At 42.6% G+C, this 17,599-nt stretch overlaps 1 protein-coding gene across 1 annotated transcript in view; it reads left to right on the top strand.

Moving 5' to 3' along the window:
• CRTC3 (CREB regulated transcription coactivator 3) overlaps nt 1-17,599 on the top strand; it is a 104,731-nt gene that overhangs the window by 73,400 nt on the left and 13,732 nt on the right. The window contains exons 5-9 of the mRNA XM_063091083.1: nt 529-591; nt 2,697-2,797; nt 9,790-9,825; nt 12,685-12,770; nt 14,262-14,311. Of these exons, the coding sequence (XP_062947153.1) occupies nt 529-591; nt 2,697-2,797; nt 9,790-9,825; nt 12,685-12,770; nt 14,262-14,311 (336 nt within the window). The remainder of the gene's footprint in view (nt 1-528; nt 592-2,696; nt 2,798-9,789; nt 9,826-12,684; nt 12,771-14,261; nt 14,312-17,599) is intronic.

Here is a 17,599-nt window from a genome sequence, read left to right as displayed (position 1 = left end):
GGATTAGTCAGATTAGTATTTTCATAAGTTGGGTAACTAACAATTACATTGCTCTTCATGGCCGTCCATATGGGAATGTACAATTTTTGCATCCAGGATTGCCAAGGCACCCCCTATACATACACACTCAGGGTATGTGATGAGAGGTCATTTTTTACACTTCTGGAGTAAGACCTCACATCCCCTCAAGAGGATTCAGTCATAGATTTGAATGATTTCAAAAAGCATTCAAGGGTGCTCATTTGCACTTTTCTTAACTTATATGCCCAGCTGGCTACCCCTGTTCTTAGAGATTTGAGCAGTTTTTATCCTGGAAATCAGAGATCATAGGAACCAGAGAGATCATTCAGTCTGACCTCATTTTTAAAATACTGAGCAAGATGAGCACAGCCGGGGGCATATTTAAGCGGTGCTCAGGTTGTGCAGCCTAGTGGGTGGAAGAGCCAGTTCTCAAGCCCAGGCCTGAAGCACTCCTTTGCTCCCCATATATGAACTTCTTTTCCTTTTATGTTCTTTTGGGTTTTAAAGGCAGCAGCCTCCTTGGAAAGAAGAAAAGCATCCTGGGTTCAGGCTGACATCTGCACTTAACAGGTACATGGATTGTTTCCTAGTAGTAGATTTTCTACTGGTAGATATTCCTAGTGGAAGTAGGCCAAGCAATTTGATTGTCCTGATATTCTTTACATATTATCCAGTTGCCAGAGTGTGTTTATGGCAGTTGTGTTTATATGGATAAATATAATTATTACCAATAAATTTAAAAAACATCATTTATTGAGTGTCTGCAGGGGACAGTACAGCACAGTGTAAGAACATGAGGTCTGGAGTAGGGCTACCAGGGTTTGCCTCTTACTGTGTAACCTTGAGCAGATTATTTAACTTCTCTATGCCTTAGTTTACTCATCTGAAAAATGGGGATAACTGTACCTATGAGTTGGTTGTGAGGATTGAATAAGATGGTACATGGGAAGCTCAGGTGTTCAATAAACATTGACTATTGTCATGGTCACTTTGGGCCAGACTCCAGGAGTAAGAGCTCTACCTAGGTCATTTTCTTCAATCCTGACAATACCCTATAAGAAGGAGTATTATTTTCTGTTCTAAGAGGTTAAATGCATTGTCCATGACCCCCTAGCTAATATGTGAGAGAACTGGGATTTTTTTAAAAAACAAAAATAACTTATTATATTGCAAAATTTTAAACATACATAAAAGAGAGAAGAGTTATAAGAAGCACCTTGTGCCCCCATCAGCTTCAGTCCTTATCAGCATCCTGTAGTTTTGTTTCTTCTGTACCCCCACCTTCCACCCCAACCCCACAACCAGCTAGATATAACATTTCACCTATAAATATCTCTAACAGTATAAGGCTGATGCAAACCTTTTTTTAAAAAAAATGTAACCACAATGCCATTATTACACTTAACAAAATTAACAATAATACCCTAATATGATCTAATAACCAGTCTATATTCACATATTCCCAGTTGTCTCTCTGCATTTGATTGATATTCTCTTGAGTATCTTTGACTCTATAAAGGAGCTGGAATCTGAACCCAGGTCTCTCTGATCCCAAAGCCTACGCTCATTCTGTTACACCACACAGGTTTTCCCTGATGGGCTTCTTCCCTCATCTGAAGCCACATGGCGTAGCAGCCACATGAGACCGTCACCTGGAATAGACCATAGAGAAACATTTTAGGCTAATTTGAAGTTGCTCCAAGTCCTTTTTATGGCAGGCAGTCTGACCCTCGGATGAGATAATCATCTCTCGGAGCTGAGATTGTATATAACTTGGAGCTTCCTGGGAGAATTTCAGAAATTAGCTATAGATCAGCAGTTCCCAAACTTTCTGTATTAGGATTGCTTTACACTCTTAAAAAATGTTGAAGCCCTCGAAGAGCATTTGTTTATGCCCCGTATCTGTTGATATTTATCTTTTGATATTAGAAATTAAATTGAGATTTTAAAAAGATACTTATTAATGCATTTTAAAATAACAATGAGACCATTACATGTAAACATAATATCTTTTTTAAAAAAGAAACACAGTTATATTTCCCAAAACAAATGATTTACTGAGAATAGTGGCATTGTTATGCCTTTTACAAATCTCTTGAAGGCAGCTGGATTCTCTGCTCATGCATTTGGTTTGTGGTAGCATCACAGGTCACACAGCTGCTGGGAAAGCCCTGCTGTGCTCATTAGAGAGCAAGAGTGACAGTCAAAGAACACTTTAGTATTATCTTGAGGATAGTATTGACCTTGCATTCTCCCTGAAAGCGTTTGAGAACCACTGCTTTGGGTGATCTTCACAAAGGAAGATTTATGGAGAAAACCTAGTGCAGCCATTGGTCACACCATCTTCTGAGGTGCCAGGAGGAATAGGAAGGTTTTAGAGGACGCTGTGAATCTGAGGCCCGCTCTGTTGAAATAAATCACTGTGCCATCAGCTTCAAAGTGTAAGGCTATACAAGCACAAATTAAAATACTTTTTGGGTGTTGGCAATCCTCAGACGTTGTTATTGACGTAAGGGACTTCAGGTAGGTCCTAACCCTTGGTTTTATGGGTGATTGTAAATCGTTATTGAAGGTTGTTCTTGCCTTCTTTCCTGTTAGTAATATCCAGCAAAGAACGTTGCATTTTCACTAAGGAACAACGGATTTTCAGCTAGACTCTCTCCTCCCCTTCTTAGGACCAATTCTGATTCTGCTCTTCACACGAGTGCTCTGAGCACCAAGCCCCAGGACCCCTATGGAGGAGGGGGCCAGTCGGTCTGGCCTGCCCCATACATGGGTAAGACACACAGGCCCACTGCTAACAGCGTCTATGTTTTCTCATTCTGTCCTGTAGGAATTGAGAGAGAGCAGAGCTAAAATGGTGCACATACTTCCCCCGTTTGGTGGTCTTCAGAGCAAAAGCTCATGGCAGGGCTAGTGTGTGTTCATGATGAAGTTAAGCCGGAGCTCATTGGGGCATGTCCCTCTTCCTTGCTTCTTCACAGCAAATCTCCTTGTTGGTGTCTCTGGGCCCCAGAGCCTCCTTCTCTCCCCCACAGCACTGGCCCTTTTCCAGGCGCTCATCATCTTTCACCTGGACTCTTATAATAACTTCCTAACTGGTCTCCTGATTTCCAGACTTATGTCCCTCCAACCCAATTTTATGTTGGGTTCTTGAAGTGTCCTCTTTTCCAACCCAGGATCTGAGCAAACTGAGTGATAAAACCAGAAGTGACAGATAGACCTAAATATCTCCTTTGTTACTAATGAGGCCAGGTTGGAGGAAGTGGCCTCTCTCTGTGTTCATGGGCATATTATGACTGAACCCCAGAAGGAGGCAACCTCCCACAGTGGCCAACAGCACTGGCCAGGGTGGTCCCCTGGGAGGAGTACTCAGGTAAGACTGGAGACAGGGCAGAGTGGAGGAGGAGGCCTGGCCTCTGAGGGAAGGCGCAGCCCGTGGAGAAGAGGGAGTGGAATTGGAGCCGGGCATCACCTTCTAAGTTGTTCCCCTTGTGCGGTTAGATCATCATCCTACCTACCTTGGTCCCAAGTGAGTAAAGGGGTGGAGAGAGGCCAAGAATGCCCAGGAGAGGAAAAAGGCATACCCACGATATCTCATGCCATCTGCCTCCAGAGGGAACCCAAATCTGGCCATCTTAGTCTCCTGCTTAAAACCTTTGGTGACACCCCTTCACCTTGGTTTAGAACGACACTAGCCTCAGGATCCAGCCCCGCCCACCCCTTCCTCCTCTCCCAGCTTCCCAGCCTCACTCCCCAAGTGAGCCATGTGAACCTCTTTGGGTTCTCCTGGTGTTTCATCCTGTCCCCATCTCTTCCTCTTCTAACTCACTCCTGGCCTGCCTGGCCAACCCCTTCTCCATCTGTAAACCTCAGCTTGTATCCCTACTTCTGTGGAGCCACCCTTGACCTTCCTCCCTCTCAGTCCAGAATTACACATGTTCTCCTAATATCCCAAAGCTCCTGCAGGCAGATGACTGTTTTAGCACCTTTGACACATGACTGCTTTTCATGTGGACATGCTTCTCTCCTGCTCAGGATAGATTTCTTGAAGACAGCATCTAATGGTCTTGTTCTCCCCAGTCCCCAGCACAGTGCTGGGCACAAAGGAGAAGTGGGGAGAAATCACACAGTGGCTCACACATATGGAGCACTCACTAAAATACACTAGGTGTTGATTTCTAACTTGTGCATCTTTTTTGTGTGTGTGTGTGGCTAGCCAGTACAGGGATTGAACCCTTGACCTTGGTATTGCCAGCACCATGCTGTAAACAACTGAGCAAATCAGCCAGCCTTAAAATGATTTTCTATTTCAGTATGAGGTAGAAAAAGAAGTTTTTTTGTGTGTGTGTGTCTCAACCCTTGACCTTAGTGTTACCAGCAGCACACTCTAACCAAGTGAACTAACTGGCCAACTCTAACCTGAACATGAATGAGGCTGAGCCATTCAGATACATTCCAAGCCTGCCTTGCTGGGATTTATAACCTGGAAAGAACAACGGTCTTGAATTATCCAGTCCATATGCAGACAGTCTCTTGTCCACACACAGTTATGGCTGTGTATTGGTCTTGAAATGGGAATAAGTAAATCTGTGGCCAAGATACCAGCTCTTCTGGATCTCTTTACTTTTTGGAGTATTTAAAGCTAAAATAGTCTCCATTTCTTCTGAGAAGAACATTCATGATCCTATTTCCTCGCATATAGTAAGGATGGGATTTAGTAATAATCATTGCTGTATTTGTTCCCTTGATGCAATTCAGAGACTACATTTGCCTACACAAGTGTTTGCTTGTAAAGTATGAGAGATTTCAGCATTAGTTAGGGACATCCAGCCATGTTTCTACACATGGGAATATGAGTGTAAAGTGGCAGTGATGTTGGAATTGGATATGGGTCCACTGCTCCCTGCTTAGAGAAGCAGAGTATGTGGGAAGAAGGATAGTTTAGCTTCAGGATAGGTAGAGATGGGAATATATAAACAAAGCCTAAAAAAGCAGAGACTGAAATCAGTGGGGGTGCCTGTGATTGCAGCACGATCTTAGTCTCCCTGGACTGGGAGCAAAGCAGATTGATAGATTTCTACCCTGGAGCCCCTGCATTTCTGCCTCTGTCCATCCATTATTCACATTGCCCTCTGTGGAAAGCCTGTACTTCTCTAGAAAGGGCCAAAGGCCTAGAGAGAATCAGGGAATCATAGGTAATTTAAGTAAGGAATTTTTGAAGTTTGCATGCAAAGAAAAAAGAAAGTAACTAAAGAAAGTGATTACCTGAGTTGAAGTCTTTATACCTAGAAGATGTAGCCTCTGAGGGAAGAGGTGAGAAATGTCAGAAGGTGTGAGGATTAGTAAGAAAAGCAAAAGAATGTAAATGTTCATCCAGGTAGACAGCATGAGAAGAGCAATAAGAAAGAAATCCTGGAGCAGTGTTCCTGGGTTGACCTGGAATCGTGGTGGTCTCTCCTTTTCAAATCAGTTAGAAATTGTTGGGCTATAACATCTGCCAGCCATGGAAGGTGGGCTGACCTCCAGCTTGGATGTCTGAACTGTGTGCCTGCTCCTGCAGTGATCTTACAAGTATGGCAGAACTCAGAAACACATCCAAATATGGACGTGTTTACATGGGAAAGCCAGTGTGTTTAAAATATTATTCAAGTCTCTAAGGATGGGAATTATTTCTGGAGAATTATATTTGTTGGTGGGAGCTATTTTAAATAGTTTCATGTATTTTCCCCGTGTAATTCATTAGAGTTTTTAATTTTCTTTCCTTTTGGATTTTAAAAATAACAATGAGCTTTACAAAAAAGGTATTTCTTATTATAGAACCAACTTTTAAAAAGTGATGGGAAAATATAACTAAAGCCCAGAGCTAGATTCTGTAATAGAAGAATAATAACTGTTCTTTCCCTGGGAATCTTTCCTGAGCACAGTGATGTAGCTCCACTATTTGTCGTCGTCGTTGTTGTGAGCAGATGATAAGAGCACATCTGCTAGAAGCTTAACTACATGAGCAATAAACTATGATACATTCATGAGCAGAGGTATGCGTCCCTAGAAAAGTGAGCCATTAGCCTGATACGTTTAGTAATTTTCATAATGGTTATTGAGTTGCATGGCAATTAGGCATAAATGATAAGCAGTTCACATAAATGACAGAAATAAACTTTTATACAACCAAACAAGATTTTTATAATTTCTCTCTTCTTGTTTAATTATCCAGAATCTATAAAGAGAAATGTTGATCATTTCCCTGGCAGCACGTGCAGTTTAATTACCACTTCACACACTTATATAGACGGGCAAGCACAAGGCCTCTCTGTGACACTTGGCCTGTCCCATAGCCTTTAGGAGTGTCCCCTAATTCCCCTCCTCTCATCACCAGCATGTGGAACAGGGGGCTGGCTGCACCATGCTCTTTCAGGGAGCCGTCTAGAGCCAAGGGCTGAAGAGTATGTGATAGTTGTCTTCTCCGCACCCAGAGCTGCAAATGCTGAATGTTGCCATCTTTGGGGACTACAATCCTCAGCTCTTCCTCTGGGATCTGGGGGTCATGTGTACTGGACCTCAGTGACCTTTCAGCCACAAGAAGGTTTGACCTGCAGAGTTAAGTTTTAAAATGCAAATAACCCTGAAAGATGTAAACCTGTTAATGACACTTGATGACATGGATAGGAAATGGGGGGGGGGTGCAAGCATCACAGGTCTAGAGACAGGCAAAAAGAGTGTCACCCAGAAGGCAGGAGGGCCCAGAATGAAGCAGCTGAGACACCAGAGGCTTCTGTTAGGCTGCACTCTGGGTAAGGGACTTCCCCTTGTCTTCCCCTAGCAAGCCCAGACTGTGCGAGGAGTTATTTTAGCAGTCAGGCATGGGAGTGCAGAGAAGTACATGGTCTCAGTTCTGCTTGGTTAGGAAATGTCAGCCCTCGGTGTCTCTGAGGCAGCAAGATTTCCTGGAACACAGATGCAACCTCGGTCATCACTGTCCCATCCCCTGAGGGACTGATGTGAATTGATTTCTTCTTTTTCCAGATGTCCGTCACAACTTGTTCCTTTTATTTTTAACCCTTTATTTATAGCAGTTTCCTCTGGGGTTTTTTAATTTTGTTTTATTTTATTTTTTTAGAGGCTGGCCAGTGCAGGGATCTGAACCCATGGCCTTGGTGTTACAAGGCTGTGCTCTAACCCGCTGATCTAACCAGCTAGCCCTCCTGTGATATTTTTTATCTAGCAGTAAAACCCAGGCTTGGATATTTTGATTATATGCTAATTTAGTGCTACTGTATCAATTATCGCCACCACCATCCTTCTGGTCACCTGAGTATAAAACCTGGGAGTTGTATTTAATTACTCTGGTTCTCATGCCCCTCATACATGTTCAGTAGCCTCGTCCTACTCATTCTGTGCCTGCAGTGTATCTCAGATCTGCCTCTTATTTTCTGTCCTCACTGCCAATACCCTTCTTTCTTCCTTCTTGTCTACACCATTGTGTTGGTTTTCTACCTGGTCTCCTGACTGGAGGCTTTCTCCTTTCACTCTATCTAATACTCTGCTGCAAGAGCAGTCTCTCTAAAGCTTAACTCTAATTGTGTCACTTTTCTAACCCAAACCTGCCATTCCCCACATCATGCCAAGTTATTGGCAGACTCCTTCAATCCTGCCTTGTCTTCCATTCGTCCCATCTGGTGCTGCAGCCAGGCTATACCATTCCCTGCCCCTGCTGTGCACATCTTCCTTCCCTTCCTCACCCCTTCCCCTCCCCTCCTACCTCCTCTCCTCCCGTCTTTGCACTAGGGCATCCCCTTCAACCTCACTTCCAATTGTCTAAATCCCTCCAGGCACAGCAAACTGGTTAGGGACGTGGACATTCTGAAGGCACACGGGCCAGAGCTCTAGTCCCAGAACTTACACAATGTGATCTTGGGATGATAATAGTGCCTACCTCATAGAGTGTCTGTGAGGATTACATGAGATCATCTGTATAAAGTGTCTGGAACGTAGTCAGCCAACAATAATCATCTTCATCCTTATCCTTCAGTGCCTAACTCAGGTGCCACCTCCTCCCTGAAGCCTTCCTTTTGTTCCAGTCTGATGGAGGGGGTAGCACTAGTGGGATACCATGTGGGGTGTCTGCTAGCCACTCAGGCAGTTCCATGTGGTAGCCCTTAGCTGAGTCCTCATGTTCCAGGGACAGGCCAGCCTTAGTAATTAAACCTACAGTGATTGTTGTCTTGATGATGAACAGATGCTTCAACATACCATTCACATTTCTGTATCAAACTTAGTTTTATAATTTCTAATAATTTAGTCACTTTTTAGTGATCAGAAGGGTCAGGTTCCCTGCCCTTTCCCAATAGGAGGATCCTAGGGAAGCCAAAATATGAATCTGAAGCATCTTTCCTCTCCTGGCAGTGCTGAGTGTAGCCACACACTTTTTTTCTCTTTGTGCTTCATTTCCTAATGTTCTCCTGTTTGCATAGCTTCCTTTGGATGTGTGAAGTCACTGCTTAGGTGACCTACAGCCTGTCCAAGGACCATCTACAACAGAGTCCCTGAGATGATTATTAAAAAATGTAGATTCCTTGGCAAATTCTCTGAATTTCTTTTGAATCAAAATCTTTGAGGGTTGGGGCCAAGAATCTGTATTTTAACAAACTTACCCAAGTGGTCTTTATGTACACTAAAATAAAGTTTTCATCACTAACTTAGATTCTGTTTCCATGGGTCTGAGAGAAATTCTGTCTTTGTGAAGCTTAATTGATTGACCTCTCAGTGCTCCTAGAGACTCTCAGTGTTACCCCTGCTCCTGGCTCCACTAAAATTTTATATCCTTTCTACCTGTGTTGTAGAATTTGCTACCGTGTTCTATCTTCTCACCCTGCCTCACCTACCTACCACTGAGTGCAGGAGCTTAATAAATATATGTTGAATGATTAGACATTTCATTTAAGTTTTATAGACTACTCAGGTTAACTTATAGATTAACCTTATCCAGAAACTTATCTAAACTATAAGCAAGCTTTATTTAAAGGTTTAGAACTTAAAAATTTGTCCTGATTCTATACTGAGAACTCATTTGGTGCATTTGATTGTTCCAAGGAGAATGGTAAAATATTGCATTCTTGGCACAAATCTCTATTGTTAGCTTACAGCAAAAGGAAGTACTATACTTTGTCATCTGCAGTATATTTTATGGATTAAAAACACTTTATTCAGCCAGGACTTATTCCAAGTCATATATGTGAATGCTATCCCATATACCCTTTAAATTGACTTAGACTCCAGGTACATTTTGTTTTTAAAATAACTTGACTCTGCTATAAATATGTGTAGCAACATATAGTAACTTCCAGTTTGTTCCTATAGACCCCCATGGTAAGTGTCAAAAAGTGGTGTAGACTTTTGAGTTACTTGCCCTTCCCCTCGTGATAAAACGTTTGGAAGAGAATTTTGATCTATACTTCTTTACTTTGTGATTTGAATAGAGGTTCTCAGACTTTGTAAAAATCGTTTTTCTCTCAGAACAGAGGAAGTAAGAAAATTTAAGACAGACAATTTTAGAGGAAAAGAAAAGTAGATAGGAACCAACTTTAGACTCAAATTAGCTACATCTATTAGTATAAATGCTAAAAGCACCTTGAATGAACATCAGTGTATCATAACTGCCTTAGAATTTTCAAAATTCAATTTCAAATCAGAACATTACTAATTCATGAATAAATGAAAATGAAAGCACTACATCAAAGTGTTTTTTTTTTCTTTCTTTCCCACTAGGTTTCTGTGATGGTGAGAATGATGGACATGGGGAAGGTATGAATTGGTTTCACCTACATATGTTGGAGTGAGATGCTGACTATAGTATATATAACTTTCTTTCAACAGGACTTCCCAGACTGTTGACAACCACTGATTCATTTACTTTTCTGAGGTGCTCTAGTAAATTAAGACTAGCTATGATCAAGGCCATGAGAAAGGAAATAATGTGATTAGATTACACAGGTTCCATGTTATCCAGGTCCCCCCAGTCCCACGGTCACAAGGTTGTGCAAGAAAGCAAAAGTTGTGATCACATGAAAATATGAACGAATTGATCACTTAAACAGTTAGCTATTCCAATATCCTTCCCTCGTCAACACTGTCTCTATCCATTTAGAAAGTCTTTGCATGTTAGTAATTGACAGATGTAAATAAACAATGCGAGGAAAATGCAGACTGACTGCAAAATGAAATTGCAAATCTTGCAGATGCTGAGTTTCATAAAGCCAATTAAATTAATATTGGAGATCTGCCAAAATGACACTCAAAGCCATTGACAAATGAATGTCCAACAGTTTATTCATTCAGTTCCAGTCCCTTTTTCCTAAATCTTTATAATCTGAAATTTAATTTTCATATCTGAAAATATACAGCTTAGGTTTGTATGTCATAGAAATAAGACTCATGGGGAATGGGATAAATGTAGAGCATCTTGCATCAGAGTTAGTATTCTCTACTGTCATCCTTTGTACTCCTTTTCCAGGTTATGAATAAAATCATGAAAAGTTGAAACATCAATAAACATCTAACCTTTTATGACAGAAATAAAGAAATGGCTTCAGTTCCCCCAATTAATTCGTTGAAGAATTCCCAACAAATCTTGTATATAAAAAGAGACTAAAAACAATGAACTTGTCTAAGAAAACCATCCCTGTTAAGGCACTGGAGTCTGCCCCAACCATATTCTTGTAACCAACCTTTTGAGAAGAGAAGTAACCTTGAGTCATGAAGCCACCTCACTCAGAATAGAGACTTTTCCTAGCATCCAATAGTACCTTTCAGAGCAGTCTTTTAATTCTTGACTTCCCATTGTATTGGTTTATAACAGTTCTCAGGGTCTATTTTTCTTATCCTCCAGTTTGTTGAGACTCAGCTGTAGGCTCAGCATTTACCAAGCACTGTTTTTTTGTTTGTTTGTTTGTTTGTTTTAAAAGATGACCGATAAGGGGATCTTAACCCTTGACTTGGTGTTGTCAGCACCATGCTCTCCCAAGTGAGCTAACCAGCCATCCCTATATAGGGATCCGAACCCGAGGCCTTGGTATTATTAGCACCACAGTCTCCCAAGTGAGCCACGGGCCGGCCCTACCAAGCACTGTTTTAAGCACTCTCCGGTAGTGAATAAAACAAAGGCCCTGTCTTCATGGAGCTTACATTTCTGAAGCAGTTTATATTAACTATTAGACCAGGGAACATTTAAGAAAAGAAAAACAAGGATGTTGACAAAATAAGCTCTCCAAAAGAGAGTGATACGAATATCAGGATTAAGAGAGGCACCTGGGAACATTGATGAAGTCTGTACTATTTTTGCAGAAATGACCATTGCTGTGATGGTGCTGGGAAGGTTAACTGTGAAGAGCATTGTGTCATGCTCTTATGTTCTTTCAGAGAAATTATATCCCCATCCGTACTTAAGTCATTATAGGAGTTCACAATTATATCCTAAGTTTTGTTCAATAGAAAATAACACAAACTTATTTTAGAGACTTTGTTTCACATACATTTCTCAGAATGTACTCTAAAATTTTGGTGTCTTGTTTCCTTGAATAAGGAGGTCATCCTGTGTGGGGCTAAGACAGGACAGTCATGACAATCACACTGGAACTTATGTGGTCACCAGAATTTACCAGCATTCCTAGCTCTGAGCCATCACCAGTGTCTCTAATGTTGAATCTCCTTCCTGACATCAGATCACTTAATTCCTGAGGGGCTAACCCTTGTTCTCTGGGCTCTCTCTGAGAACAAAAAGTTTGCACTTGTTTTGTGGCTCAGCATTCTTGTTTCGCCTGGTATGACTAAGCATGTTAAAGCAGAAATCCCTGGAATGGTCCTTCATACAAAGCCTGGTTGTTTTTATAGCATGGAAGAGCCAGTAGGGGTCCCATCAGCTGCCCAGCCTCAGATCCTCAGGTTACTGATTCCTCTTTATCCCTCACTCTCTGCCCAAGTAGTTTCACTGCCACCATGTCTCCCACGTAATACTCCTCTTCACCATTCGCTACTGTCCTCATTTCATCTTTCCTAGACTATCGTGTGTCTCTGCTCATCCATCTTCCATTCTCTCCTGTGCCAAGCTTGCAGGACTCTCCTTGATCTGGCCTCAAACTTCCAAATTTTATTTCCTACCACTCCTCTTTACTTAGCTTGCACTCCAATTGAGAATAGATGCTCTACTCGGTAGTTGTCCAGCATTTCCTCTCTCTAGGCATTTTTTTCTTATTTTCCCCTCTCTTGCGGTGTCCTTTTCCTGTGTCTCTAAAGGGCTTCTCTCAGTGCCCACTTCCAGAACCTTCCCAGGCTCTTCCTCCTCTGCACGTGAGCAGTGCTGCTCCTTTGACTCTCTTGGGCTTCCACTATTTTCTCTTTTCAGTGATGGTTGTTGATGTGTTCCCCTTATCCCAGCTAGGTTATAAATTCCTTAAAGGTTGAATCTATGTCTTACTCATCTCTGCAACCCCCACAAGAATGCCCAAAGCACCTTTCCTAGTAAAGAGTCAATAAATATTTGTTAAATAAATCATTTTTTTGCAAAGATAATTTGTTTGGCCAAAGGTAGGATGGCTATGTTCTAATGCAGTGAATGTGCTGGGTTTTTTGGGGGGTTTTTTTTGTTTTGTTTTGTTTCCCCTTTAGTAGTGTCTTTCCATGGCCCATTGAAAGAAGAGAATCTATTAAATGTTCCAAAGCCACTGCCAAAACAGCTGTGGGAGGCCAAGGAGGTAGGTGAACAGTGCTCAACTATGTTTGTTGTTATTGGATGTTTACACTTCAGAGGTCGTTGTAAAATCCTGCTAAGGTGAAAATGAGAGGAACTAGAAAAAAAAGGAAGAAAGAATTTGTCTGGGGACAGAGATAGGTAGAATATACTAGGGAATGATGTTTCTAGTAAAAATTTTATTACAACTGTGTCCATTACTTAGTACAGTGATCTCTTAACTTCCTAATTTGCTGTGAATTTACTCACTCAGAAAAACCCTAAGTCCCCCATATCTCATTCATATTGCTAAAAGCTCTGAAACCTGTTTATAAGTCATAAGCACATTTTTCAGTTTTGTAGCCAATACTTTCTACCAGTCTTCCAGCTTCTGTCCAGAATTACTGATAAAGCAGTTAACCCTTCTTTAAAATCAAGGGCATTTGACCTGAGTCCTCCAGAAATCAGTAAACAAGTCATTTGTTCTAATGTGATTTCTATGAGCCTTTGAGTATCTGTATCTAAAATTGTGCTAGCTGACCTCCACCTTGGCTCTCTGTAAACCTCACCCACCATGGAAGAGAGAGTGGTACTGCAGTAGTTGACTTGGCCTTTCTTCCCATAGGGAAGCTGAATTGGCCTTGAAGGAAAACAGTTCATCTCTTCCAGCCCTTAATGATGCTCTTTGGTTGCTTGTATCGTTCCTGCACTAAACTGCCCCACCTGTTTAGGATCCCTTTGGTCCAATTCCATCTTCTTCTGCCAAGTCTACCAAAGTCACCATTAGCATGGAGTGGTCTTGAAAGGTTTTTTTGTAAAAGCACTATGTGTTCAATAATTAACCTTTTGGGGTGTAAAGAGAGATATGACTTAAAATTCACATATTTAAACATAGGAGAAGCAGCCACGCTGTTTCTCATTGGCTGTGAGAGGCACAAGTGCTTTTGGAGGCTTTTCTCAGAGGACAACTACATCTTCTCCAGCAAAGAGGGTGGTGGCACCAGCTCTACCCTGAGTACCAGGGCTGCTCTCTCTGGAAAGAGGTGTCATCTCCCTGAGTTCTTGTGGATTTGCAGTACTTATCCCTGCCCCCCGGAGCTTATATTCTAGTTGAAATATTTATTTTACTCTGACATTCATTTCCTCTTTCTTCACCCTGTTTTGTTTTTCTATTTCCTTCTTTTCCTCTGAGGCCAATTGGAAGAGGAATGTTTATTTAAAACCTCTATATGTAAAACATTGGTCTTTCTGAAGGAAATAATATTTATCTAGAAGATAAATTGATAAAGCATCAAATTAAGAAAATTTGTTAATGTTATGCCTCCTTTATGCCTGGAAGTTCAAGAGTTTAAAAAGTCTCGTCAAATCTTAAATGGCTGCTCTGTGAGGACACTGTGCACATGTGCAGGCTCTCACCTGTGCTGAATGGAGCCCCAAGAGCCTTATGCAGACCGTTTTCAAAAACTTGAATGTGGCTTTATAGTGAGTAAGCTCATCTTTCTTTGTCTCTTCCCAGATTCAGTCCCTGTCAGGGCGCCCTCGATCCTGTGATGTCGGAGGTGGCAAGTAAGTCATGTGCTTTCTCTTTGTTTCAGGGATGGTCCTGAAGGTTTTCCTGAAAGTCTTCTTGCTTTGTCACAGAACTCTGAGAAACTTAACTTGCTATGGACAAATTGAAAGTCAACTGCATTTTCATAAAAACAACTGCTTTCTTTTGGTACTCATGTTTCATTTGTTTAAAGTAATTAAATTACATAACTGCAGTACCAAATAAAATGTGTCTGAGAATGACACAACTGACTTGGTAAACACACCATGGTTGGACAGATGACCAGTCTGCCCAGGGGTGCAGGACATGCCGATGGATAGGGTCAAGATTTTCCTCAAGAACCAATTTTGGCCTAACACTCAGACAAATGAGTCTCAAGGCTCTGAAGGCCTGTCGTACAGAATTGGGCTGCAGTACCCCACAGAGTTTTGAACCAGGTGTTTCTTAGATGAAGTTGCTTTCCTGCTCTTATGTTAGAGGTAGTATTCTGTTCAGTGACTCCTATTCGTGCAAATATTTATGGACCCCTATTTCAAGGCATCAGGTAGAACTGTGAATGAAACAGATCAAGTCCCTGCTTTCAAGGAGCTAATACCCTAGTGGAGTGAGATAGGTGGAAACAAATAAGCAAATAAATATGATGCATGTCATGTGCTGGTAAATGCAATGAAGAAAAAGAAAGCAAAGTCAGGAGATAGGAGAGATGGGTGTCAAGGAAGACCTCCTTGATAAGATGATATGTAACCAGAATCTGGAGTGAAGTGAGGGGAAGAAGGTTCCAGGCAGGGGGAACAGCAAGTGGAAAGACCTTGAGGCAGGAGCAGGCCTGGAGCGCAGGGAGGCTCATGTAGCTTGAATCTGACCCAGAGAATATCAGGATCATTGGAGGGTTCTGAAACGGGGAGAACATAACCTGCTTTGTATTAGATCCAGTGATGACTCCAGTAGGTAGTGACTGTATTTGGAAAGTGACCACTTTATTTCTCTCAACTGCAGAGAAAATGTTCTGAATGTTACTAATACCATGGTTCACACTGGTTGTATTTTTTCCATGGGTCTGTCTTGTGTCTGTCAGGAAGCCCATCTGCTCTCACAGTGGGCATCTCTGGGGTCTCAATTTTATTTTTCTAGTCCTTGACCTTTAACCCTACAAAGTTACAGTTCCATACATCCAGCCATCTGAAAGACAATAATCACATTTAGTTTTTCTACCACCAAAATTATCCTTCTTCCTCGCCCAATTGGACACCTTTCCTAAGGCCCCATTTCTTTACAAGTTTCTACAGTTTTATCCCAGCCCTCCTACTTTTAAGAAGAAAAGATAGGCCATCAGGAACAAATGCTTAGCTTTCCGCTGATTCCTCTTTCGTCATCTGCTTCTCCTACTCTCAGGGACACAGGTGTCCCTCCCATCCAAGGTGGACCACTTTATCCTTTTCCTGGCCTTCATCCCCACTGGCCTTTCTAAGGCCTCTCTCCCTTCTTTATCCTTCTCTCTTGTTTCCAGAATTCTCAGCCACACTTTTTGAAAGAGTATTTACTCTTGAGTTTTCCATACTGCTTGTCTATTCCTTGACCCACCATGGCGTGGCATCCACCTCCACTCTTCCAATAGAACTGTCCTTGAGAATGTCAGTTACCTCCTCTGCTTAACTAAGTGGGAGACATTCCTACCACTGTCTTCCTATACAGCAAAAACCCTGCCTGTATTCCCTACCTACTCACATACCCCCGTGTTACCTAGCTAAGTGGGTGGCTGTACTAGTCTCCATGCCAGAAATGCAGGAGTTGTTCTTGAAACCTTCCTTAAATACTCAAGCCCATCCCTGCCTTTCCACCCCATTTTCTCATGGTCTCTTGTCTGACAGCTCACATCTCTGCCTCCAGGCTGTGTTCCTTGTGTCCCAGGTCCCCTCCTTCAAGTCTCTTAGCCACACTGTCCTATGGAGGGCTGAGTACGTCTACCCCTGTTCTCAGCTTTTCACTGGCTTATATTCATCAGCACACCAGCCTCAGGTGCTCTCTGCCTACTTCTCCAGTCCCACTTCCCATCACTACCCAGCCCTCCTGAACTTGACCCTCCTGTGGTGCCTTAAGTCCTCACAGTTCCTAGGGCACACTGTGTAGATTCACGCCTCCCTGCTTTTGCCCATGCTGTGAATTCTGCCTGAAATGATCATCCTGCCTAGATCACCTGAATTCTTTAGCCTTCAAACTCTGCTCAGATGTCTTTCATGAAGCGTCCTGCAACCTGCTGGTCATTCCCTCCACACCGTGTACTACTAGACTCTGTCATTGCACTACTGAATTGAATTATATTGCAAGTTATGTTCTTTATGGCTCTGTCTCCCTGCTTTGTCTGCATGTCTTACGGGCCATAATACCAGCGGCTGGCACCTGGGAGGTGCCCTACTGACATGCGCTGTATTGAATTAAGTGTTCATTACTCATTTATGTTCATTACTTCCCCCTTCTCCTGGCTAATGGTGCCTTCTCCAACCATTCTCTTCCTCTTCAACCTCACTGCTGTTTTCCCAGATCTGACCTGGACCACTGCAGGAGCCTCTAATTCTTCTCCCTGCCTCACTTTCTGGTCCCTTACACCATCCTCCACACTGTAACCACAGTGACATTTATAAAATGTCATTTTCTAGCTTAATATGGGCTCCCTCTTTCCTACAGTCTCTGATCCAGACTTTTCAGAATAGCATGTCATCTTCCCTCTTGTTTTCTCACTCACTTGCCTCTCCCACTTTATCTCCTGCTACCCTGCCTTCTCTATACTCTGCCCTGACACCTGACACCTTGGCCATGCCAGCTACTTTCAGTTCCATGAACACAGAGTGTCATGTCCTTGGCAAAGCGTTCCCCTCCACAACCCATACTGACATTAACAGTCCTGCTTTTGTGCTCCTGTAGCTACTGGTTATACGCACCCTTTATCAGACCCAGCACAACATGCTTCCCACCATATTGGAGTTGTTTGCTTTACCAGTCACTCTCTCCCACCTGTCTGTGAACTCCCAAGAACGGGGTCCCCTCATACCTGGGCTAGGCAGCTCCTCCCTGGGCCCTGCCCTTAGATGGCCCCACTCCCATGGAGAATGGAGTCCAAGGGGCCCAGGGGAACACACCATCAGTGTACATCCCCTAGGCCTGAGGGGTGGCCAGGGGGGGTGCAGGGTGTGGACAGAGCTTTGGCCTTGCAGGCTGGGATAGCTACATGCGTGCACTGCAGTACAGAATAGGCTGGGTGGGAAGAGAAGAGGGCATGGACTGAGGAACAAGGTGCCTCTACCTGTGTT

The sequence above is a fragment of the Cynocephalus volans genome, chromosome 3 (assembly GCF_027409185.1).
Source record: "Cynocephalus volans isolate mCynVol1 chromosome 3, mCynVol1.pri, whole genome shotgun sequence".
NCBI lineage: Eukaryota > Metazoa > Chordata > Mammalia > Dermoptera > Cynocephalidae > Cynocephalus > Cynocephalus volans.
The sequence above is the reverse complement of the archived record's forward strand: the minus strand, read 5'-3'. Positions and strand labels throughout refer to the sequence as shown.